Here is a 26,431-nt window from a genome sequence, read left to right as displayed (position 1 = left end):
ATTTGCATATTTACTACCAATTAATTATTTTTTCCCCCCAGATTTTTTTTATTTATACATAGTAGAGATATAATAAAACAATATCCTGTGTCTCATTTTTTTTTATAATTTAATACAGATACCAGTTTAAAGCAACAAGGTTAATACACAAACTACCTTTCTTCTTGAATCATATTTTAATAAAACAAGGAAATCAATGAGAACAAGACTGCTGGGACTGATCACAAATGTTTTAAAACTGAAAAGCAAGGGGAACAGAAGTTAAATGCACATAACAGTCATTTTAATGCACATCGTCTGTACCCATTGTATAATCCCACAAACATTGTTCACACATCTAACGTTACAAAAATCTTCTCTAAAACAAATGTAAATGACAAAGTTCTTATGCAGTACATTGTTATCACACTTCTGATTCAAAGTTCAAGGTTGTGAAATCTCCACAGGCTAGTATGTCCAGTCTCTATGGTTCTTCTGAGGTTTAGGGCAGCAATCCTCCATCAGCACCGACTTAAACAGTTTCATTGTGTGAAAATAATTGAGTTGACGGTGATCTGAGATCAGTACTTTCAGACTATACCCACTGAGCACAATCAGGAGACGCTCAGCTCTGCCGGTGCGCCAAGCTGTTGGGCTGAATCAGTCTTCTCCTGTCCACTGGACAGGCTGGAAGCCATTTTCTTTTTAAAGAGACGTAAACTCTGTTGCACAAGTTCATTGTCCACCACTGGAGCGCTGGTGTAGATCTGCTTGGTTGTGCCCTACACGAGAAGGAATTCAGAAGCATTAAACCAAATACTGAATCATGTGCATCTAAGCTAATTAAACTAAAGGAGAACAAAAAAAAAATACTTAGATGAAAGTGTAAGTGATGTAGAGTCCCCATACTTGGAATTTGTGCTCTGCATTTAACCCATCCAAGTGCAGACACACAGCAGAGAGTAGTGAACACACACACACACACACAAAAACCCCTGTTTACCCCCCCCCCCCCGACAATCCCTGCCAATACTGAGATTCGAACCTGCAACCTTTGGATTACAAGTTTTTAAGAAATGAACACTTACAACACTACAAACAAAATAAGGCTTTGTCTGTGCTTTCCAATTAAAATTAGAGGCAACCACTGCATGTTTATCATGATCCAAAAAAGATGCTGCATACACGCAACATGAGCAGTTTTTAATTTAAATTAGATTGTATCATTTCGAAATTCTGAAGCAAAAACAAAATGTTTTGACTTCAGTTTTGTAAAACAATACATAAAAAATATCTGCATGAAACAGCAGACGAGCTGAATGAGACGCAGATTCACTCTCTGCCAGCACGTGACGCTTAAAGCATTTCCTTGGTTTCCGCTGTAAACGAAGCAGCGCTGCACTTATGAACTTTAATATGCATTATACAGAGGCAACATAAAAAAACAAAAACATCTAAACTTGTCTAAAGACAGTAAGTTCCCCTCAGACATGCATTCATATAAACTCCTACCCCTAAACGAATTGCGATTTGTTTATCATCTCAACCGATTTTGATCATCACATATTTGAATCAATTTTCCACCGGTTTGCAGTTAATCGTTACATCCCTAATTAATACTGTTTCAGAAATCCCAAGTTATACCAAAAAAAGTGCCTGTGATTAAAGACCAAAAGAGTACCTTGTCGTTTTTCAGGAGCTGTCTACGTATGGCAATGTCTCTGCGAGCACACAGTGCCTTGCAGCAAGGGCCCTGGCTCCTCAGTAGGTTGGCCCTCTCCATTCTTCTGTTGTATGCAGCCATGTTTAGAGCACCCAGATCATGCTCTAAGAGTTTATCAGCATCTATAGATACAAATAAGATTAAAGTCACTCATTAAATAGCCATGTTTGTATAACTACACTGATTACCACAACAATTGTTTTATGAGGCAACATACGTACATCTAAAACTATATACATATAATATACATATAGAGCATAATTTGAAACAAAAAGAAATTTAGGAAAAAGAAAAAAAATTTAACAATGGATCCTCTGCAGTGAATGGGTGCCATCAGAATGACCATCAAAGCAGTGGATAAAAACATCCTTCCAGTCTCTCTCTTGAAACCAACATGGAAGTGACATGTAATTCATTGACTGGCTGCTAGACACTGGCTCAAATATTAAAATGGCCAACTTTACAGCAGAAAAAAATATATATATTTACAGCCTGCTACAAAAAGTAGTTTTGATCTATATAGAAAATGTTGCCCTTCATAACCACTGTGAGGAGGGTGAATTTTTTAATAACTCATCCGTTTAAATTATATTAAGCCTTAAAGTTCCGTATAATTAGGGGAGTGGCCACTTAAATGATGGCTGCTGTCACCGCCGTCGAGGACATGACGTCCATGTTTTTATACAGTCTACGATTAAAACACAATCCACATGACTCCAGTCTATCAATTAATGAAGGAAGTGTGAAGTTTGTAAGAAACAAATCCATTATTAAGATGCTTTTACTTCAAACCATTGTGTTAGGCTAAACTACGAGTCCTTAATCCTTGATGACGCTTCCTCCAATGAAAAAGCCCACCCTGTTTTATCAAAATATTTGTTTGTAACGGTTTTGGCTTGTAAACGGTGCTTGATCTGTGCAAATGTCTCTCCTGATTCAGACAAGACAATATATGCACTGGAGAAAGCAATATTATGTATAGAGGACTCGTATTTTATTTATTCTTACAAACACACAGCTTTTCACTTCACAAGACATTTAATTGATGAAGTGGAGTTGATTTTTTGTGGATTTTCAGATTTGTGTGTAAACTGTTCGGACCCTCATTTTAATGGCACCCATTCACTGCAGAGGATCCATTCGTAAGCAAGCATTGTAATGCCTCATTTCTCTAAATCTGTTCCAATGAAGTAACCCATCTATAACTTGGATGGCCTGAGGGTGAGCACATTTTCATGTTTGGGTGACCTGTTCCTTTCAAACGGGATTATTCCTTCAAAGGTAGATTTGCAAATTTACCTTTAGGGTCTTCCAACTCTCTGGAACACACTTCTTTAACTCTGGCAAGGAGCTGAGGCCCAGCTAAGCGTCTGGAAACTCCCGCTCGGAGCAAAACAGCCCCTGGGGTGAATCGGAGAAGAGCTGCCCCAGGAGTTCTGGGCTCCTGTTTTTGCTTGGGCATCAAACTGGACCAATCTACATCAATCACATCTAGAGGCCCTGAAACAGAACATGCAAATATCATATTATAAACAGCTGGGATATGGGATATAAATTAGTGGATGGAAAGACAAGAACAGCAATACAGCTCAATGTGACGATTAAACTTTAAAAGGCTGCGATTTCACTGAATAAATACGATTGTTCCAAGTTTCAAAGTCAGTTGCTGCACTGCTTTGTGTACAGCAGTTACCAGAGAAACCGCTTTATTTCTGCTGTTCCAAAAGTGCCTCCAGCTGGCAGACAATGAATTTACATTTCAATAAGCCAGTCTGCTGTTTTTGTTCAGATGAATGTGAAAATCCACCAATGTTTTTGCAAAGAGAACATGCAGAGTTGTAAACGTGAACTGATGAATCGAAAAGATGATGCATTATAAAATTATAAACAAGACAGTATTGTAATGTGTATATATGTTATTTAATTAATATGATTGATAATAACTGTTGAAATTAATAATGATACTTTTGGCTCCATTTTCTAAAAAATAAATGTGAAGGTTTTTTTTTTTTAGAAAATGTTTTTTTTTCTGAAAACCTGTATCTGAACTGTAAATCATGCTTTATACAGTCATTTTGTGCAGGTATTGAAAACTTCTTAATCTATTAAACGTGCTTAAATATCCTGTAGATATCCTGGTCAGGTAAAAAAAAACTATCAATTCATGTTTTTAGGTAAATAATTGTTTGGATCTCGGCTGGGGAGGAGGGTTCATTACTGGAACTCCAGCTCAATTTTAGTTAAAGACCCCTGGGATAGAGGAATTTTCAGACTGTGATCACACAGTTTCTGCTTGTGTCTTTGTCAGTGTTTGTATTATTCTGTAAAAATTAATTTAATAGACTGTTCAAAATAAAAGTTACATACGACCAGAGCAGAATTTGTTTTGTTTTTTGGCTAGAATGTCCACATTCATTGTTATAGTCACAATGCAAACTTGATCAGATTATATTTTTCAATTATATTTTGACTATCCAAATCTGACCAATGATAAACATGACAAAGGGAGGCATATGCATTTATGCTGCTTTTGTCACTGCAGACACATGCATTTGAAGGTTTTTTGACCTGATTTAACAATACATTTCAGCAATCACAGAGAAAAAAATAAATAAATTGTGAGACAATGGTGGGTGGACCTCAACCCCTCTAGATGGGTAAGGAGTTACGCTCCTCCAGAACAACATTTTGAACACTTTAAAATTAAATGCATTAAGGTGCTGCATTGTGATAAAGTAAAAAAATAAAAAATAATAATCAAATAAAGAGCTTTTGTATGGAGTAATAAAAAGTCTTTGCAATGACTTAGTTGTGACAGTGTCTCGGTACACGTGGTTGTTTTTAAAATAAAAAGAAGAATATTTAATGAAAAAGAAAAGAATATTTAATGGTAAGTATATTAATTACTTTAAAGTAGTAAAATTACAATATGTATGTTTTTCCTTCACAGTTTCTTCACATTAAATCCTCAAGCGTTTTATTTTGGCATAAAACTACCCTTTAAGGTTGTGTGTTTAAGTGACCACAGCTAAAAAAATCGGTGTCATTACAAATTTAGTGAAACGGATTAGCAAATATTGCCAATTTGAAAGCAAAGCATTACTGGTGCATGTCTTATTCATAAAAGCATATTAAACTCATAGTTCAAACAGAGATGGTGTTCACTGTGTTTACTAAGTCATGCTTCGCCTTGAAACATGGAAAACATCTGACTCTATATTTACATCGCAGCCTTTTTTGAGAAGCAGTTTAAGCACTCCAAGCCAAATCAGGATTTCAATTTAGTATGATTGATGGGTGTTTTGCCAAAGCAACTGGGCAAAACACAAATCAACAGATTCTATGTCACTAAAACTACAGAGAAATATAAAAATATATCCAGGTCACTGTAAAATTGTGTTGGGACAGATTAGACTGTGGCAGGCCATATGATTGTGATATAAAGTCTGTGTAAAGAGATATTAAATGCGTGTTCTGAGTTTGTCACACCACAGAAAAAATGTGTTCTTAACCACCCAGCCAGATTTGTATTATAAAAAAAAAACGGCAAGTAAATAAAATAAGGCATCAAGTATTCTCAGCTCTAAAACACTGGGGGTGTGTCCACTGGTGACCCTGAAACCACGAAAATTGTGAACGACCATTTTAACAATCTAACTCCACAATTAAGTACTACAAGTTCACAGTATTTGCAACGTTTCAGCAATGCATTTCTTACATTTATAATGCTAAATTAATTTTATCTTAAATTTATGATGTGTTTAGAAACAATCCTAAGAACTGACTTTGCACAGATTTTAATGTGTCTTCATGGGATCTTGTTTTAGGTGGCATTACGTACCAGAAATCTTTTCATCATCTTGCTGTTCGTCCCTCTTTTGACTGTCAGCCAGAATCTCGTCCAGTTCATCATCACTGATTGGCTCATACTCCTCACCATCTGAGACCGCAGACTGCGCATCATCACCCTTTCCATCCTCCTCTTCTGAGAGACAGAACAAATGCACACATAAAAAAAAAAACACATTTTTCTTACACATCAGGCAATAGTTTGAGAAATGCTGAGGGAAAAACCCGTACCATCAAGACTATCCATTTTCGGTTCAGATGCTTCCCCTTGCAGGTGGGAGTTGTCGGCCGGCTTTTCTACACCCATGAGGGCTTCTCTGGGTAACAGAGGCTCATACTCTCCTCTCTCCATCTTAGTTTCAGATCTGCTCTTTAGTTCCCTGTCAAACGGAAGCATCCTTTCCCGTTCACGCTCACGGTCCCTTTCACCACGCTCACGATCCATTCGCTCATATGCCAGCAACCCTTCAGGTAAGAGCCGTTCCCTTTCACGCATCTCCCGCAAGTCTCTCTCTCTAATTGGCTCGCGGTTGCCACGGAGGAGGGGCTCTCTACCCCGCCCACCCCACTCACGAGGTTCTGGGTCCCAGTCTCGCTGTTGGGTTTGTTGATTTTGCATCTGACGTTGATCTTTTCTCTCACGCTCTCGATCCAACTGATCACGATCTCGATCCCGCTCGCGGCTGTCGTAGGAGCCGGCTCTGGAACGAGCCTGACGCTCAGACTCTGGAGAACTACGACGAGAACTGTGACTCCGGGAGTCCTGCCGGTCTGTGGAAGGCGATACATGTTTACATATGTATTATGGAGAATTAAAAACTTACTTAGAATTTTGCATTCATATTGCATTTTAAGTACTTTTTTTAGTAATAAATTCTAATAATACAACAACTAAAAACGGATTAGGATTATTATTAGTAGTAGTTCTTAAACACACACCATTAAACTTCTTTGCAATATAAAATAATAGAATTTTTTACAATAATACCATCAAAAATTCTTTAAAATTCCAAGATTTACGAGTAGTCTCACCTGAGGAAGTACTTCGACTGGGTTCTCCTCTCCGGAGCTGATCAATCCTCGACTTCCTCTCTCCTCCCATCTGTTCGCTGGCCGCTGCCCTGTCCCTGTCTCTCTCCCGCTCTCGTTCCCTCTCTCGGTCCCGTTCCCTCTCCCGCTCTCTCTCCCGAGAATTGCCACCTTGCATGAGTCCTCTGCGGGGCCTGAGTCCCTGTGGGCCTTCATCAAGGTGGGCCGACTCATTGGAGGGCGAGCGTAGCCTTCTCGAAGACGCACGGCTTTGGTTGCTTCCCATGCTACTGCTGCGCTGCTGCTGCATGTCTGCTTGCTGTGGTTTACGCAGCATGTGTTGCGGCAGTAACGGTTGTAAAGGAAGAGACTGTATCAGCATTGGAGGGTCAGGGAGCAGCGGGGCGATGGGGGGGTCCGTACGGTCCCGGCCGCCACCACGTGCACCCCTTCTAAGGGGACGTTCAGAGGGAAGCAGCCGCTCCGGAGGCCTGTCGGATGGCAGGGAAGCAGAAGTAGTTTCACCTCGCTCTGGTACATCCTCATCAGACCAGTCACTGAAGTTGGCATCTATTTTAGCAGGAAGAGAACTCTGTCCAGCCATTAAAGCCCTCTGGGAAGGAAGGTCATCCTTGTTGATTGGCGGAGGTGTACGTGGGCCTCGTCGCCTCTTGCTGAGGGGACGCTGGGCGACCAGCTCATCCTCAGATACATCTGACTCAGGACCTCGCGAGTGCTTGCGCTTCCTTTCTAAGGCTTTCTTCTTGGCTGTCTTGCGAGGTGACAGGAGAGCCTGGGGGGCTTCAGCTACAGAGGAGGAGGTCGGGGGCTCAGGGTTGCTACGGTCCCCTCCGCCAGATTCTTCCTCTTTACGGTTCTTCTTCAGATTTTTCTTCTGAGATTTAGTCTTTTTCTTCCCCTCTTCATGAACGGCTGATAAAGAGTCTCTGTCCTCCATGGAACATGGAGGAGGAGGTGGAGTGAGGGGGACAGTAGGGAGGTCCCTCTGCTCTTTTCCCCTTTTAGAATCAGAAATGCCCGTAGCAGAAATGTCTGGAGCATGTTCTCCACGTCGCTCTGCTCCTCTTCCTGCTCCTCTCTCACTGCGGGAATCCACCTCCTCATGTCGGACACGGCTTTCTTTTTTATCCCCCCGGCGGTCATCATCCTTCCAGCGGTTGTGTTTATCATCAGTAAAGGAGTGGGCAGGCGAGCGGGCAGTTTCCTGAGGACGGACCACTTGACTCAGCAGTCGGTGCTTCTCACCTGAAACAAAACCCTATATGTAATGTCAAGATATTCTGCATATGTGTACAACAGACCTATGTGGAAGGTTACATCAAGTGCTAAAGGGTGTGACCATAACCTTGCTCAGTTAAACTCCTACCTTTCTCCTCAGTGCTGTTGTAACCGTCACTGTCTACAGGGCTCACATCTCGACATCTTTTAGGAGATGGCCGTGGACTGGGAGTGTTCTCAGCACGATGTCTCTTACGACTGCAAACAAAGTGAAGGGCAAACAATATTAAACTCCTGAGAAAATCTCTGACGTCAAACTGTTTATAACATGTGAACTAGCGCTCAAAAGTTCTGCTCTGTAAAATGTCTTAATGTGTTTGAAAGAAGTCTCTAACACTCGTCAAGGCTGCATTTATTTGATCAAAAATACAGAAAAACTGTAATATGAAATATTACTACAAACTGTTTTCTATGGAAATATAGGTTCAAATGTAATATATTCATGTGATGGTAAAGATTAATTTTCAGCATCATTACTTCAGTCTTCATTGTCACTTCAGAAAGGATCATGTGACACTTTTGTTTTATTTTTTAATGTAGTAAAACTAGACAAATTTAAAAGGCAAAAAATGTGTCAGTCAGATAATATTCAAAATCGGTGTCACCCTTAGTATGAAAAGAAAGAGACTGCAATGTGACTAAGCAGCACCATCATGTTCCCATGGACAATCAAGTCTTTTACAGTTTAGCAGCCATTATACAATATGTGACCCTGGACCACAAAAACAGTGTTAAGTTGCTGGGGTATATTATTAGCAATAGCAAAAAAAATCACTGTATGGGTCAAAATTATCGATATTTATTTTATGCCAAAAATCATTAGGATATAAAGTAAAGATCATGTTCCATGAAGACATTTTGAAAATATCCTCCTGTAAATATATCAAAACTTAACTTTTGATTAGTAATATGCAGCGCTAAGAAATTAATCTGGACAACTTCAAAGGCGATTTTCTCAGTATTTAGATTTTTTTTTCCACCCTCAGTTGTATCTCGGCCAAATACTGTCATATACTTATAAACCATACATCAATCGAAAGCTTATTTATTCAGCTTCCATATGATGTATAAATCTGAACTTGACACTTAAGACTGGTTTTGTGGTCCAGGGTCACATAGTTGCTCAGTAAATGGTTGACCGTTTCCAGAGAGATTGTACGTAAACATGACTAATAACACTGGAGCACTTACGTGTTCTTTCTCTCTTCGTGAGCATCTCGTGTGGGCCGGTCATCTCGCGACTCATCTCTTCGGTCCCGCCTCTCTTCCCTCCCTTTTTCCCTCTCGTCCCACTCCCTCTGCCGTTCCCGCTCTCTTTGCTCCCTTTCCCGTTCCCTCTCCTTTCTCTCTCGTTCTCTTTCTTTCTCCCTCTCTTCTCGCTCCCTTTCCCGCTCCTCTCGTTCTCTTTCCCGCTCTCTTTCTCTCTCCTCCCTCTCCCGCTCTCGCTCTCTTTCCCTCTCTCTTTCCCGCTCCCTCTCCCTAGCTCGTTCTTTTTCAGCCTCTCTTTCCCGTTCTTTCTCCCTCTCTCTCTCCTTCTCTCTTTCCCGTTCCCTCTCTCTTTCTCTATCCCTGTCCTTATCTCTATCGCGCGTGCGGTCATCTCGTCTTTCATCCCCTCGATCGGTCCTTCGATCATCTTTTCTCTCTTCGCGATCGAGGTCCTCACCACGGTTTTGCTGGCGGACAGGAGAGGACGCTCTTTGTTCTGATGGACAAAAAATAAAAGGAACAAAAACACTAAAAGTTGCTCTCTATGTCCTGTGATGTTAAACATTCGTTGCAAACCAGAAATCAGTCAGAAAAATTCAAGCCTTACATAAAAAGATTCATAAAAAAAAAAAAAGATTCATTAACACTAGATCCAACTTACAAGGAGTTTAATACGACAGTATGCCAACAGTCAGAATATTTGAGGAGGATGTATAGTGTTTTTCTCTGTAAATCTCTACTTGCTGTTAGAGTGAACTTTTACTAAAGTGTACATGTGGTTGGCATCTCCCAATAATAATAATAATAAGAAGAAGATGATCTCTTGCTCATCAGTCACCTCTTTCTCTGATGTCACGGCGGTCTCTCTCTACATGTCCTCCCCGCCGTTCATCCCTGGGCTGTTCTCCTCTCTGTCTGTCATTATCGTAGCGATCACGATCAGTGTTTCTCTCTGAGCTCCTCTCTCTCAGACCACTGTTGCGGGACTCCCAGCTGTCATGCCCACTAGCACTGCTAGTGTCGGTCTGTGACGCTCTACCACCACGAACAGAACCTGAAACACAAAATTCATCAGAACCCTCTGCCCAAGATTTGTGTTTCAAGCACTCATATTATTGCAATACTCCTAAAGCGCAATTTTATGAAAACTACAATTTGTATTGATGTTTACTACCATTTTTCAAGTTGAAGCCCTCTCTCCTCCAGCTTTTTATAGATTACAGTGGTATTTTTGATGTGTAATAGCCCTTTGTAGATGTAGTTGAAGAATATGGCATGTCGTTATCTTCTCACCTTTCTCTGTGGCATCCCCACGGCCCCTTCCTCTGCCTGGTCTTTCAGCCCGAGATTCATTCCTGTTGTCCACTCTACTGTCATTTCTCAATTCCTCCCTTCCATGCCCCCTTCCATAAGTCCTTTCCTCCGGGGCTGTCATTTCCTCTTTTCTATGGGGTTCATTTCGTTCTCTCTCTCTTTCCCTCTCTTTTTCTCGGTCCCGGTCTCTCTCTCTACGCTCCAGGGATTCTCGTCCGGAGCGGTCTCGCGTTTCTCCTGCGCGGGTATCCCGAGTGTCTTTGGCCTCCCCGCGGTGCTGGCGCTCTTCCCGGACATCTCTTCTGTCCCGTTCACCACGCCGGTCTCGGCCATCCCTGGCGTCACGCTCATCTCGAGAAGAGCTCTGCTCGATCTCATAGTCTCGCTCGTCACGGCTGCTGTCTTTCTCACGCTTTCCGCGGCTCTCTGAGGGCAGAAAGGAAAGTAAATGAGCAGCAGATTTAAAAGACTGTCACTGACTAAATTATTCATTAGCTGCACATGGCCAAAAGTATGGTGGAAACCAAACACCACATCAATACAAAAAAAAGTTTAGCAAGTTTGGGAAGTTTAACAGTTAAACTGTGTTCCATGTCACTTAAACTTTTTTTTAATCTCACCATTACTCATTTATTAAAATACATCTATACTGTGAATGTAAAACTAGAGTTCAAAAGCATGGGGATATTGAGTTTTATTTTTATTTTTGGAAAAAAAATTATTTCACTCAGCAAAGATGCACTTAAAAAAAAAAAATCCAGAATTTTTTTTATGATTGTTTCTACAAAATATCAAGCAGCACATCTAAAACAGACACTGACCTGGACTAGTCCCTCTACATAATAGAAATGGCCAAACTGTTGCCCCCAGTTTAAGATGCTCAATCAAATCAAGTGGGCTTTACTGATCACTGATACTGAACAAGAATTCCAGCATGACGCTTCAATTAAAAAGTGTAGGTTAAGATTTAACTAACTAAATATCAACAATATAACAACTGTTTTACGACAGAAATGTTAAACAACCAATATTAATATCCTGTGATGCTATCTACTGGACTTTGTAAAATGTTGCCGTTTTGAATTGAAAATATAGGATTAATTATTTTTGTAGGTATGTAATGTAATTCATATCTGAATAAGATGAGACAAGAATCATTTTGCCGTTTTGTGTTTTCAACATCTGCACACATTTGCTCTTATACATATGGCTATTTTAAAATAATTTTTTTTTACTTTTATTCTTTTGTCTTTATTCATTTAAATCCTTTATTTAACAACCCCCCCCCCCCCCCCCCCACTCCTCAATAATAACTCTGCGACATGTGCCTCACCATCTCTGCGCTCATGCCGTCTCTCTTGCAGTGCGGGACTCCGGTCTCGCTCTGATCTCCCCCTCTCCCTCTCTCTGCCCTGGGAGCGGTGACGGGCACTGGGGCTGGACCTGCGAGGGGCGGGGGTCGGTGAAGAGTTTCTCTGCGGGGTGAGCGGAGATCGGGAGCGGGAGCGGCGTGAGGACTGAGTGGGAGGTGGTGAGGATGAGGATGGAGGAGGAAGGTCTCGGTAAAGAGGAGAGATAGAACACCGTCTGTGGCGAGGAGATGGGGAGTGTCTCTGGGCTAAGGAGCCAGAGCGTGAAGATGGGGAGAGGTGCTGTCGGGAGGGAGGGGAGGGGCTGCGGCGGTGACGGGGTGGAGTCCTAGACCTGAGAAAGAAAAACACAAGATGAAGATGGAACTGATGATAATATCTTTGAAACAAACTACTGATGCAAGTTAAATGTCAGGATACGCATCTGACGTCTGTCAGGTCACATGATTTTTCTAAAATTTGATGAATAGAATGTTCAAAAGTATTATTTTTTGTAACAAATGTATAAGAACAAAAATTATAAATCTCAATTTAAAAAAAAGTACACTTAATACTATTGTATACTAAGAATGTCAATTTTCAATCATTTCCATGATCAATCGTCGTTTAAATTAACAATCAATTAATACATTAATCATTAACCTTAATGCTGCAAAATGCATCTATTGCAGCGGCACGTAGTCACCGATATGACAGGATCCGAAGTGCAAAACCGAAGAAAAAAAAAGGCGCCGGCGCAATTGAACAGCCGAGATATAATTTTTTTTTTTTATTGATAAAAATAAACTTTTTGGAGTAAGATATATTCAGCAAAAGTGTTTACTTCTATTTGTGCACACTAACAATAAAAACTGAAAACTTGTGCTCTTTTAAAATAAAGCAAACAAACTGAATACTATTTTAAAGTGTACTTTTAAAGTTTAAATCACATTAAAAGCTTAATTTGTACATTATGAATGAATGATGATGCATTTATATACCGTCACTATCACTCAGTGTGTTTTGAGCATAACCCGCACGTGGCCCAAAATTACCGTAATTCCTCAAATAAGAGCCGGGGCCTTTATTTACCTGAACTGCAGAAGGTAACAGGCTTTTATTAGAGGCAGGCCTTTATTTCTAATTCCATCTGTTTGATAAGTAATTGTTTTAAATAACCCGTTTTAAATTAAAAGCGATAGCATTCCAGTGGACATCATAACATTAGCTCAGAATCAATCATCAAAAGAACCAGTTTGGTTCAGACGCGCTCTGTGTCAGTCTGCTTCATGCCGATCCAACCGGTTCTTGACTCGAGAACGAGAAACGCTCCGGCAGTGGGCGTGTACGTTCCTTATCTGGCTCTGCTGCACAAATTTTTTCCCCGGCCTTTATTTAAGACCAGCCTTTATTTGTCCGTGTTGACAACGCCCACCGGCCACTATAAGAGGCCCTTCGTTTATTTGACTACCGGTTTTTATTTGAGGCATTACGGTAAATAGCTTAATCGACCATCGGTAGCTTTAAATGGTTGCATCTCTTATCGACAATTAATTGATCATCGATTAATCATTGACATCCCTAATATATACACATACACACGCATATATACAGTAGTCAACATTTGAAGTTGGTCAAAAAAGTTCATCAAAGTTGTCCTAAGACAAGAACGGGTATTGTTTTGGTTTTAGGAAAACTTTGATGAAAGGTTTTGATCCACTTCAAATGTTGACAACTGTATATGTCGATATATCAATATTTTGATATACAAGCAATGGCAGAAAATAAATACAACAAAGACATAAGTTCAATAAACAGTGCTTTTCAGGTTTTTCAGCTCAGTCTAAAATACATTTACAGGTATGCTACAGAAATGTAAGGCTAATCACAGATAAAATAACTTCAACGGTTATTTAGTCAGGAGCAGTGAACACTTGTACTTTTCTTTGACAGCATTATTAATTATTAGTTTGCTTTCACTTTAAGAACGAATCCCAGATTTAACATAGGCTACTGGTACACATGCCTTTTCTTTCTCAACTATTTACGTTAAGACATATGTCGAACCGACTGCCTTTACTAGGATATTCGCCAAAACGCGCATTTTGATTTAATTTTGTCCGTATTCATTCATCCATGCACAAAAAAGAAGAAGATTTAGTATTTGCACGGTCTTGATTCGGCTATCTGTGTGCGCTGAAAACTTCTGTTCCGCCAACAATCCTGAGCATCTTTTATACTTCACCTTGTGCATTCAGGCAGGGGCAGTCCTTATAAGTCCAGATACATACGTTTGAGCGAGAATGCACACGTTGGCGATAATGCATAGACGGACATTATGTGAAAATGTGGACTGTTCAAAATTGTGCCTATACTTTAGATTTATACTACAGATAACGATATTTTACGTGTGGCATCAATGCATTGTATTGTCAGACATCACATTGATGTATCGATCCAAATCGATGAATCATTATACCCATAATACATACATACATACACACACATATACATACTAGAGTTGTTCTGATTCCGATACTAGTATCGGAAATATCACCGATACCACAACAAATTCTGGCATCGGCGAGTACATGAACCCATATACCGGTCCAATACCATTTTCAAGACCTAGTTATGACCGCTAGCTTTGCCTAACCGCTGCACGGTTCTTCTTCGCTGCTCAGAATGCATTGCAAACACAGGGAGTTGTGCTGTGTTGCCACAAGCAACCCCTGTTTAGAGCAGCGAAGAAGAAATCAAAAAACGCGTTAGCAGCACTGATCTTTATATGACTGGATCGCATTCTAAACTGCCAACAGACAGTGAAGCCGCTTCTATATTATAGATTAGTGGTTAGCAGTATTTCAGACTGGACCAACCAGACAGTAAAATGGCGACTAGGGATGCCACAAGTACTGACACTTCACTACCAAGATGGTGCTGAAAATTAAAAAATGTGATGATACCAACGTCTCTGTAGAACCGGTAGTAAGTTACCGACTCCCGAGTATATTCGGTCCCCGCAGCTGTGTTCATTCGCTTCCGTGTTAGTCTAAGCGCAGGGCTCCATACTGTAGCCGAATATATACTAGTGTCTGTGAATATTAAACTTCAAAATACTATTTAAATATTACTCCTGCAAATTATACATCTCTGTGAGAGACGGGCGCAGATGCACGGGAGCTTGCTGTTTTGTAGTCTCTGCCGTGTGTCACTATATGAGGACACGAACGCATAAACCGTCACTTCATGAGAATTTACCGTTTCATTTGAGAAAACTGTCATATCATAAACACAGACACTCAAAGATCTTCACGGCGAGTAAATTGACAATATATTAAGCTACTGTTGTAGCCTACAGTAGATTTAGCTACGTCTCTATGTAGTAATAATACTTCTCCATTAATAATAATAATTATGCCTAGACGGTTGCTTGTTTTTTACTTGTTTTATTGTAAAGAGTTTATCTGATTAATATAGAATTTTTTATATTCCTAGACTTATTTGTTTCAGTTTTTTATACAGTTATATTGTAAAACTAAAATACCTTTTTTAGTTTGCGGTGTTAGATTTTTGGCTGCATTTGAAGTTTTCGCTTAAGAAAATAAATAATATTACTGTCAAATTCATGTCAGATAATAAAAATACTGTAATAAATACAGTAGTTCACTATGTATTTGTTCATTTTTTATCAAGGGATAAGTCTGAAGCACACCATAAAATAATTCTAGTAATTTACATAGGGCTAGTAGTATATACAGCTGTATATACAGATACACACCCAGGTATCGGATCAGTACTCGGTATTGGCCGATACCCTGAGCCCAGGTATCGGAATCGGTATCGGGAAGAGAAAAATACCTCTATGTATCTCTAATACATACACACACACACACACACACACACACACACACACACACACACACATACACACATATATATACATATATATATATATATATATATATATATATACATACACACATACACACATACATATACACGTATACATGTAATTAGAGGCCAATAAATCAACACCGATAGTTGATTGCTGGAACAATTATTATATTTATTATACAGTGCGAGAGAAGCCTCTAGTGGCTGAAATAACTGACAGCATGTGCTGTTTGTTCAGACACATGACGCTGCACGCTGAACAGAGCAAGAAACTTCAGACAGAAAATCCTGCTATGCCACAGAGAGCCATTCACATAGTTTTCCATTAAATTACATAATATTTTCACAAATCGTTGTTAATGTACATAATGAATTGTAAATTCAGCATTTTCATCTACCGTATTTTTCGGACTATAAGTCACACTTGAGCATAAGTCGCATCAGTCCAAAAATACGTCATGATGAGGGAAAAAACATACAAGTCGCACTGGACTATAAGTCGCATTTATTTAGAACCAAGAGAAAACATTACCGTCTACAGCCGCGAGAGGGCGCTCTATGCTGCTCAGTGTAGACTACAGGAGCACTGAGCAGCATAGAGCGCCCTCTTGCGGCTGGAGACGGTAATGTTTTCTCTTGGTTCATGTCAAATGAATTTTGATAAATAAGTCACACCTGACTATACGTCGCAGGACCAGCCAAACTATGAAAAAAAGTGCGACTTATAGTCCGGAAAATACAGTAAACGTTTCTTTCTGTGGCTCTAATAATGTTTGTATGCTTCATTTATCGAGCTATAATATAGATCGCTCTTTCCGTTTGCTCCGTTTTTTTACACACTGAGCTTCAAACTTATCTATGCCTCATTGTTCATTCTTGAAGTAATCTTTGCCCCTTTCACACTACACGTCGGACCCGGCAAATTGCCGGAACATTGCCGGGTAGCCTTCTGTGTGAAAGCAAACACGTCCCGGGATTGATTCCGGCATTGAACCCGGGTCGGGGACCTAGTAACATTGCCGGGTTCAGTCCCGGAACGAGCGCTGTGTGAACAAAAGCCAGATCTAATGCCGTGTCGAAGTAATGATGCATGTTATCGCGCAACTCTTTTACCAGGTGTTTTGAAGGACGATCAATGTTTGTGATGAAAAAATGTGTGCAAACAGTAATGAAGCAGAGATCAGTTAGTTCCTCACTTTCTGCGCTGACGCTGAGATCGTTCGCTTGCTTCAGTGAAAGTATAACGTCATTTTATCTAAAATGCACGCACATATTCCGGGTAATCACTGGCAGTGTGAAAGTGCAAAATCTAGTGACCCGGGAACAATTGCCGGGACACATTACCCGTGTATTTGCCGGAATCGCAGTGTGAAAGGGGCTCTTGTGTCCATTTGGTGAATAAATAAACTGTTTTAGAGCACTGCTCGAGTTGAACGCGTCACGTCTGGAGTGTGTGTGATACCGGTGAGTCTGGCCGACTCAGGGCCACTCTTTTATTATGATTATATAATCATTAAGTGTTTAAGAATAAAAGCAGTTAAATTATTAGTGTATACATGTGCTTTTAATTTTAAAAGTAAATCCCCTTTGTTTGCCAAAAAAAGTTTGCTTAAAGGTACAGGTTGTAGGACCTGCCACGATGCCACTGACAAAACAATAACAATCGCGTGGTTTGATGACGGTAAGGAGGAGAATGGAATGATGGGATTTGTTGTCTTCTACCCAAACGCTGACGGCCATCATTCAGACGAAAAAATAAATCATGGATTTAATGGATGAGGAAAAGTTTTATAAATGTTGCAAGTTCAACAATTTGCGCGAGTAGATTACATACAAAGTCAATGCAAAGAAGCGATCAGACTATGGATCAGACGCGTCCTCGCACGGGTCTAGAGACACGATGCCCTGCGTTTGGCGTGTATGCCCCATAATACTAATTTTGTTGGTCGCTATAATAGCATACGTTTTCTGTAAAGATATGAATCAAAACAACTTACCTGTCAAGTAAAACTCAAGTTTACGGGAGCTATCCTTGTTGACAGAACCAGCGGCGGATGGTAAACAGTAATTATGTTCCATAAATAAGTAACACAATCCTCCATAAACGTGCAAGTAGTAGTAAATAAGGAACAGCTTGAAGCAAACTAGTTATAGACACTACTTCCGCATTTGTCCACGAGACTGTTGTCATGTGGTTTCTACGTCAGTAAAGGCGGGAACAAAAGGTAACTAACATCATTGACAGGCGACTGCACTGCCCCATGTCACTGTTTTGAATGGGAATTTTCTCACAATTAGTAGTTCAGCAAGTAGTTGAAAACAGAGATATTGTTAGTAATCAGCTGGACAAAATATATAATACTAGCCTAGTGGTTTTTGGATATTTTACTGCAAATATCTTACAAATTGTACCTTTATTTTCAGTAATTAAAAGAAAAAATGAAATTAATGTTTCATGCCTTGATTTGATAATGAAAATTTAAATACACAGAGGGGAAAAAAATCATTAGGTTTCTTTAAGGAAAAAAAATTAAGTTTGAATTTAAAATTTGATAAGAAAAAATATGGTGAGAAAAAAATAAAACCTTTCATAGGGCCCTAAACCCTATGTCATTAACAAGTCATTCTTGTTAAACTTATTAAATTGATGTGAAAATTTATAGGTTTCATGATTTTAATTAATTAGACTTTATTTATGATTAATAAACTTTAACTATTAAAAAGGAGTGGAGAAAAATGAAAAACAGAATCCAGAAAAATTAAATAACGCAAATTGGAATGAAATAAAATGGAATTTAGGAAAAAATAAAAATGATTTCATAGGGCCCAATTAGAGTTTGGCAATTTCAACATTTAATCAACTACTTTTCAACTATTACTATTAATACTACTAGTATGGTACAGTACCAGTGTTTTTTGTTTTTTTTTTGTAAATAAAGCACTATTTAATTTTTGTTCAGTATCCAGTATCCCAAAAAAAAAAAAAAAAAAAAACTATCGGTTTATTATTATTCTGTATCGGCCAGCGTTGTCCAACCTAGCTATCGGTATCGGCAAAATCCACTATCAGTCAACCGATAGTGAATTTTGCCGATACACACATACACACACACAAATTTTTAGAACTGAATGATTTATTAACCCTTAAAGACCTAGAACATTTTTGGGGCGCCTGACACACCTGGCATTTCTTTGTTTTTCAGACCTATTTTAGCAGTCAGCATCAATGCCATATATCATTATAAACAGGAGGACTTACAGTTTAAGTTTAACTAATTTAAAGTCTCAATTTTACTTTCGTTTTCTCAAAGAATGAAATTACCTAATTTTAAGAAAAATGCAAGCAACAGTTGGGTGTTTTTTTACTGTGTACTCAAACAGAAACTCCTAGAGTTTGGATAAATTTCTTTAGAAACAACAAAACCAAACAAATAAAAGTTTTTTTTCTTCTTCTGAGAAATGTATTTTCAATCTGAGTATGAACAATAAACACAAACTATAAGCAGCATAAAGTAAAAACAATTGCACAAATAGTCTTCAACAATACAGTGCAAAAACAGAGCAAATGATTCACAAACTACACAAAATGAGAGAGAAATATTCAGAGTGCAACAGGAAAAAATTAGTACATACTATCGTTTTTTGAACTATATATTTACAAAATTATTTAAACATAATAGACATAACATAAATGATAGATTCGCTGACTTTAATCTGCATCATTATCGACTTTACCGGGACATTGCCCAGCGACCGAGAACAAAATCCCAGTTTTTTATCATATATGTACCACTGTTTCATCCTTGGTTTTTATTTGTTTTATGTCAAAGTTCTCTGTCGTGTGTTTTTTTGTGCTTTTTCAGAGAGTTTTCTCATGCGAATGTGTTACTTTGTGTTTGTATTCATTTTACGCACGACAGACTTTACTTTCACTTTGTGTTTGTTCATATTTTACAAAGAAATATGTGTAGTAGTAGTTCAACAATCATTTCTGTTTGGCTCAGAGGAACGAAAGCATTGGTTTCTTCTGACGAATCAATGTTGTCAAAATATGATGACATAACCACGTGCACCATGGCGCCTCTGAATATCCAAATGAGATGAATAGGATATCTCTGAAATGTGGAGAGTCTCTGCTTTACATCACTTTTTAAAGCATTCAGATTGGATTAGCGGGTCCAAAGTAATTAAACATTAACAAAAGTTATTTTTAGCCGTGGGCGGCTGTCTCGGTCTTTGAGGGTTAAAAAAGGATCTGACTGATGATTTGGCCCTCAATATAATATTGATAACTCATATCAAATTATTTAAAAACTAGATGGATATCTCAAAGATATGTCAAAAGTGACAATGCCCTAATCAATGAGACACTGGATTGATATATAATTAAGTGCAGCTCTTCTCACCTCTGCTGCGAGGACTGTTTTTGGGAAGTGGATTTAGGGGAGGATGACCTCCTTCTGGCTCGGGGTGATACTTCCCTGGAGGGTGGGGAAAGACTTCCAGAACGTTCCTCTGATGTTATTGAGCGTTTGGCTTTATGGGAACTATCTGACCGATCCCTGCAATGAAGGAAAGGTAAAGATTATTATGTTTTACTTTACTTTTACTCATTTAGCTGACGCTTTTATCCAAAGCGACTTACAATTGCTATATAAGTCAGAGGTCGCACGCCTCTGGAGCAACTAGGGGTTAAGTGTCTTGCTCAGGGACACATTGGTGTCTCACAGTGGATTCGAACCCGGGTCTCTCACACCAAAGGCATATGTCTTATCCACTGCACCAACACCACCCAATGTTTTATTATTTGTTTTCACATACACCAATAAAACAGGGATGATCAAATGCATCTTGGCCAGCACCACCGATATCAGCAAATATAATACATTATGACAATCTATTAATGTTTTCACGATTCCAAAATCACAGCAGTTGGCACCAGTAGTCTCTGTACCAATTTCAGTACCATAGCAAAAAGTAGTGAAAAACAATCTCACATTTTAAATAGAAACTTTTGGTTCTTCTGTCCAAAACATAAATATGCAAAGCAGTTGCTTTTAGCGGGTACCGAATAAACCAGAAAGACTGGTACAGTCACATTTTTGAAAAGTATACAATTTGTACCAAATCACACACGTTTATGATACTTTAAGTTTTGGGGATTTCTTTTGAAGTAGACAATACCTGCGTTTTTCCTTTTTCTCTTTGTGTTTCTCCGTATCACGTCCTCGTTCTTTGCCTTCTTTAAGTTTGTCTTCACATTTCTCCTTGTTCTTGTGTTTATTTTTGTGCTTCTTCCCAGTCACTGGGTTTTCCACAGGGACAGGAGGTGGAGGACTGGGTGTCCGTGGCCCTTTTCTTTTGCCATGGCCACTCTTTGACGACCTGGTCAAAACATTAGACAGTCGTCAAATATTTAAGTTGATAAAACACCGGTTCAAATTAAATGCTGATCATTTTCCAACCTGCTGTCTGTCTCCTCTGCCCTGGTCTGGTCAAGCACTAAAGAGGAGATGACTGAGGAAGTGGAGGACTTCTTCTCTTTCTTGCTGGAGTTCCCACTCTTCCCTGCTCTATGTTTGGGTGAGCTGGATTTATGGGACGAAGGTGACCCCTTAGAACTGCTGCGCTCAGGGGAAGCCTACAACAGATCAAGATAACACCAAAATAACAGTCTGTATTAAAAGGCTACATAATACCAAAAATCTAAATTACTGTTCACTTCCGTATGTCTTTGGTAAAATAACTTACCCTGTCCTTTGAAGTATTACTTGTCCTGGTCTTAGGGACTGGGTCCTGTTGAGAACATACATTCCATTACTCTCTTTAGGATAACTGACATTCACTTTCTTTCAATATTTGGAGTTTATACGGCAAACCTAATGTAAATTTATGCAATAAACCTCTTTCTTGATGATAATGTCTTCTCGTTTGTCCATGTTCTCCTGTTCCAGCTTCATCAGCTCTCGCTGAATCTTCTGTCTCTTCATCTCAAGAGATAACTCGTAATCGTAGTCACCGTTATCAGAATCTAGTAAAATCAATGACAAATATAAAAGCGCTGGACTAAAACTGACAGGGAGACAACATAGGAAAGAGAGAGAAAAAGATGGCACAGCATTCAGAGATTCGGAGTAGGAAAAAAGGAAAGAGAGAGGAAAGAATGTACTGCCTTCAAAACCCAAACATCAATCATCCTTGTTTTCTTTTAAAAACCAGTTCAGAGGATAGTTCACCCAAAATGACCTTCATCTAGTTCCAGATTCATAACTTTCATTCATCTTCAAAATGCAAATTAAGATATTTTTAATTTTACACGTTTTATTTGATGCACAAAAACGAGCACGGTTAATTTCATTGCATCAAGCTAGTACGGTTAAGTTTTCCGTTTACCATATTTGATGTGCTCTGTGTGTGTTGCTTGCTCAGTGTTTATATCTGAATAAAAGCCTACATTTAATTGGTTCGTATACAGTGATGGAAGGACAGAAATATCACAGGTTTCATTAAAAAGGAAGACTTAATTTGTGCTTTCTGGATTTGGAATGGTATTAGGGTAAGTTATTAATGACAGAGCTTACATTTTTGGGCAAATTATTCTTTTAAATTACTTCCCATCATATACATCAATTTTGCAGGTACTTCAGAGAATCTTTCACCTTCACGACTGGCTTCCCAATCTGCGGTCTCTTCCTCACTAGCTGGAGTGCGTTCCTTTGTGATTTTAATATCCTCTTTCTCTCTGCGTCTGCCTCGGGATGAATCTCGCTGCTAATGAGAAAGAGACATTTTATCAACATCAAAGACATAAATCAACAAATGCAGAAAACTCTGTAATGAGACTTTAGCTCCAAGCTGTTAGAGCATCGTACTCTGGTTGTGGGTGATGTGGGCTCGTCTGTATCTCTTTTCTGAGTGTCACCATCTACATCCTGTCTCTTATTCTTCATCCTCTCCCGGAGATCCCCAGTGGGCCTCTCGGCTGACCTGCACAGAAGACATGCATGTCGAAAGTCAACCATTCATCCAGGTATTGGAGCAGATACACTTATAAAACAGCATCTCTTCACTAGAATCGCACCTGTTGAATGTTCCAGAGAAGCCTTTTCCTCGTGATGGGGTTCCATGTGTGTAGCGACACGTGTTACCGTAACTGCAGTTCCCAGTCTTTAACCAGTTTCTACAATGAGTCTGCAGGGGAGGCAAATGGGGGTCATTCCTTTGACTTCTACACTTTACAAAAGCACAAAAACTAAGTGAGCTACTACCTAGGCACAGGTACTACTGTCTAGTTAGGCAGCTCACTAAGATTTCAAAGCAGCAAAGTAGGTTACCAGTATCCCTACCTCTGCTGCATTACTGGCCGTGCTGGGCCCGAGTCTCTCAAACACGCTGGGCCTGCGGGAGGGGGTGGTGGTGCTACTGCTGCTGTCCGATATGGTCTTCGAATTCTCCACTGTAACCTTCCGCCTGATTTTGGACATTCTGCAGGGCTTTGTCAAAAAAGCAGCAATTCAAAGGCACCAGCATGATGAAGCTGAATGCAGTGTTCTAGTCAAGCCCACTCACTTGAGTTCAAGTCAAGACTGAGACCAAAGGAGCTTTGAGTTTGAGTAAAGCCCAATTCCACAAGCTCCATGTAAAGACCAAGAAAATATGGTCTTGGACTCTGTCCTGACCAAGAGCAAGTTATTTACATTTTTGCATTTGGCAGATGCTTTGGTCACTTACATTGCATTTTTAAGGTATACACATTTCTACAACATGATTTTCAACAAAACTTTGTTTCGACCTCAGCCTACAGCATAAAATATGGATTATGTAATTTATGTTTTTCATTGAGTGGGTGTGGGTTCCAACACTTTTCACCTAACCAACAAACGTCTGTGACTTTTATTATCAATGCAAATGTATTTTTAAAACTATTATAAAGAGATTATAATATTATAGAGTAAGATTCATATCCGGTACCAATACCTACAACAACAACAATAATACACAATGATAATCTACTTATTTTTGTACCAAAGTCTCAAAAACAGAGTGAGATTTGTAAGCAACCCAATGAATGACTATGCTTTCCGATCCTCCATGCAGAGCAATTTACTACCACCACCACAAATTCCCATGATGCGTAACAGTTTATTACATTTCCGTGACATTTTCATGTCTGAAAAATAATGCTATCCCCAACATTGTAAACATTAGCACAAGCACTACGTTATTTACATTTGTCGAAATGCGACTGCCTGCCTCTCTTTATAACATTAACACTATAACAGTTAAAGCTACTAGCTCCGAATGCGAGATTTCACAAAAAATGAGAATTCTATTCATTTGCGTTTCAAATTGTCATTCATTTGTAGAGAGAAGCGGTACGTTAACTTAAGCGCCATGCAAGGCCTTTTTTCTTTTCTTTTATCTTATTTGTTGGTTTTATATACACATGTATGATTAATATATACTTTTTATGTTGTTGTTTTTCTGTGTGTATACCCTTGGCACTTTTGTTTTGTATTTGTTGTTCAAGCATTAATAATAAAAAAAGAGCCGTGCAAGTGTCGCGCGGCCTACACGGATAACGCAAGCCTCCAAAATGACACCGTTGAAACTGTTGCTGAAGAAGCCGTAAACAAATACAAAAAAAACGCTTTACCCGAATATGAATGATGCGTCAAGTCCAGTTTCACAGACTGTCGGAGAGAACCTCCTTATCACATGCAAAAATCTTGCAAAGCGGTCTTCCTCTTAGCCGCCGTCATGATGCTTGCGAGAGAGCGCAAACTCCGCACACTAAGCTTTCCCGAAGCACTGAGGAGAGGGGGATTATGGGAAACTGGAGGACTGGTCTTCATATTGCTTTTCATTTCTTGTTTGTCTAAAGTTTCAATAAACTCTTCCGTTAATAATGATAATAATAATAACAACAATAATAATTTTCTGACTGTTGAAATGAAACAATAAAAAAAGAAAATAAAGAAAATAAATAAATAAAATATTTTCTTTAGAAATGCAGAAACACCTCATCCTAAACTCCATGTATTTAAAAGGGAGTTGTCCCAATGTCAGGATTAGCAAATAACTGTCCTGAATAGTTTTAATTATACTACTGTTTGTAATGAAAGAAATAAACAGAGAGGGCAAGTTACATTACAGTGATTATTACATTTTGAATATTAATATGTTTTCTCACACAAACGCATCGACAAGAGGCCTTTGTTCACCCCCCGGAGCCATGTGAGACACTTTTTTTTATGGATGAGCACATTTTATTAAAAATTTTTTTGGACTGATGCATGCAACTACCCCTTTAAAGCATTATTAACAAGTTAATTTTGACAGTCCCTAATATATATATATTATATATTGGGGATTGGGGCACTCATGAGAGGTACGCATAGCAACCTCTCTACATGTTCTCACTGTGAAAGCCTGCGGCTAAGTTCTGTGCTCGGGAGTACAATTTTCTCTAGGTCTCCCTCGCATCCAATCCCAGCCGTAACGCTTCTGCGGTTGCCAAGGCGCCATACGAGGCGATGGCTTGGGGGATGTGTGCAGCCTGGACTATGAGGACAGTGCTGCGCTGAAGTTTTTTCCACTTCGCTCGCTCTCCCCCACTCAAGTGGGATAAATCAGCAGAATTGCTCACCGTGGATTCAGACTCACATACAGTTCTCTCCCTCCAAGTGGACAGGAGAAATGCACTTCCCCTTCTTACAGTGAGGCTGTCAGATGTGGGAAGTGGACGCGGCACAGGCCCAATCCCTATTTGAGCTGGACGACTGTTTTTTAACTAGTCGTGCACCTACCCAGCCCCGTAAGACACTGCCCTTCTTCCCGGACCTCCACCAAGGGGTTTCGAGGTCCTGGAAGCAACCTTAATCAGCGCACATCACAAACGCAGCGGCCGCAGATTTCGCCACCATTGCTGACATGGCGGACCGCAGTTATACAATGATGCCGCCGGTGGACGACACTCTAGCCGAACATCTCGCACCGATCTCTCGGCCACGGCATGGAAGTCTCGCCCCCTTCTTCCTTTGAAGGCGTGTCGAGTCATGTCTAATCTCGGCTGAAAATTTTATTCAACTTCAGGTCAGGTGGCTGCCACGCTCCATGGTGACGGTCTAGCGCCACCTTTGGCTCAACCTCACTGGTATTAAGGAAAAGAATATATCTTATAGCTACCACTCGGAGCACCCCCTCAGACACTCTGCGCACTCCAGCCTTCAAAGTTTGAGGGACGGCCGAAGGGTCTGTCAAAGACACAAAGCTGCCGCTTTCTTGCTAGCAGCGGGGGTTGATGTGCATCCTGTTGGAATAAATCCTGCTGTAAACACGCTTCAGGCTTATATACAACAAAACCCAATCACCTTGACACATGCATTTCCTGTGCTTACGGACCCGGCAAGCTTTCTGTGCTCGGACAATTACGACCAATATTGGATTTACGCTGTTTGAATCTTGCACTCAGGGCGAGCAAATTCAAGATGTTGACGGTAAAATCTATTCTGTATCAGATTCAACCAAACGATTGGTTTGTCACGATCGATCTGAAAGATGGATACTTTCATATTCAGATCATCAAGAGACACAGGAAGTTCCTCAGATTCATTTTAGAGGGCAAAGCTTATCAATTCCGTGTTCTTCCCTTCAGTTTAGCACTGGCTCCACGGATACATGGAAGCAGTTCTGGCCCCATTGCGGCTCCAGGGCGTTCATGTGCTAAATTACCTAGATGATTGGCTGGTATTAGCACAATCACAGACACAAACACACTCTC

At 39.8% G+C, this 26,431-nt stretch overlaps 1 protein-coding gene across 3 annotated transcripts; it reads right to left on the bottom strand.

Annotated features, from left to right (window-relative positions):
* Positions 1 to 157: 157 nt before the first annotated feature.
* On the bottom strand, positions 158 to 24,458 carry LOC132142492 (zinc finger CCCH domain-containing protein 13-like). 3 transcript variants are annotated; one of them, XM_059552402.1, is made up of 21 exons: positions 24,305 to 24,458; positions 22,995 to 23,141; positions 22,730 to 22,839; positions 22,521 to 22,635; positions 22,308 to 22,419; positions 21,552 to 21,679; positions 21,400 to 21,444; positions 21,114 to 21,289; positions 20,833 to 21,033; positions 20,055 to 20,210; positions 11,736 to 12,106; positions 10,382 to 10,828; positions 9,927 to 10,142; positions 9,071 to 9,584; positions 7,968 to 8,077; positions 6,584 to 7,846; positions 5,783 to 6,322; positions 5,544 to 5,687; positions 3,002 to 3,202; positions 1,661 to 1,824; positions 158 to 761 (listed from the first exon to the last, which is right to left on the bottom strand). In XM_059552402.1, exons 2-21 carry the CDS (start codon positions 23,130 to 23,132, stop codon positions 594 to 596), a joined length of 5,319 nt encoding a protein of 1,772 aa, XP_059408385.1. In that variant the 5' UTR covers positions 23,133 to 23,141; positions 24,305 to 24,458; the 3' UTR covers positions 158 to 593. The 3 variants fall into 3 exon arrangements, with proteins under 3 accessions (XP_059408385.1, XP_059408387.1, XP_059408386.1); XM_059552404.1 differs by having other exon boundaries at positions 5,544 to 5,684; XM_059552403.1 differs by lacking the exon at positions 24,305 to 24,458 and adding an exon at positions 23,218 to 24,014.
* Positions 24,459 to 26,431: the final 1,973 nt, after the last annotated feature.

Source organism: Carassius carassius, chromosome 6 (assembly GCF_963082965.1).
Source record: "Carassius carassius chromosome 6, fCarCar2.1, whole genome shotgun sequence".
NCBI lineage: Eukaryota > Metazoa > Chordata > Actinopteri > Cypriniformes > Cyprinidae > Carassius > Carassius carassius.
The sequence above is the reverse complement of the archived record's forward strand: the minus strand, read 5'-3'. Positions and strand labels throughout refer to the sequence as shown.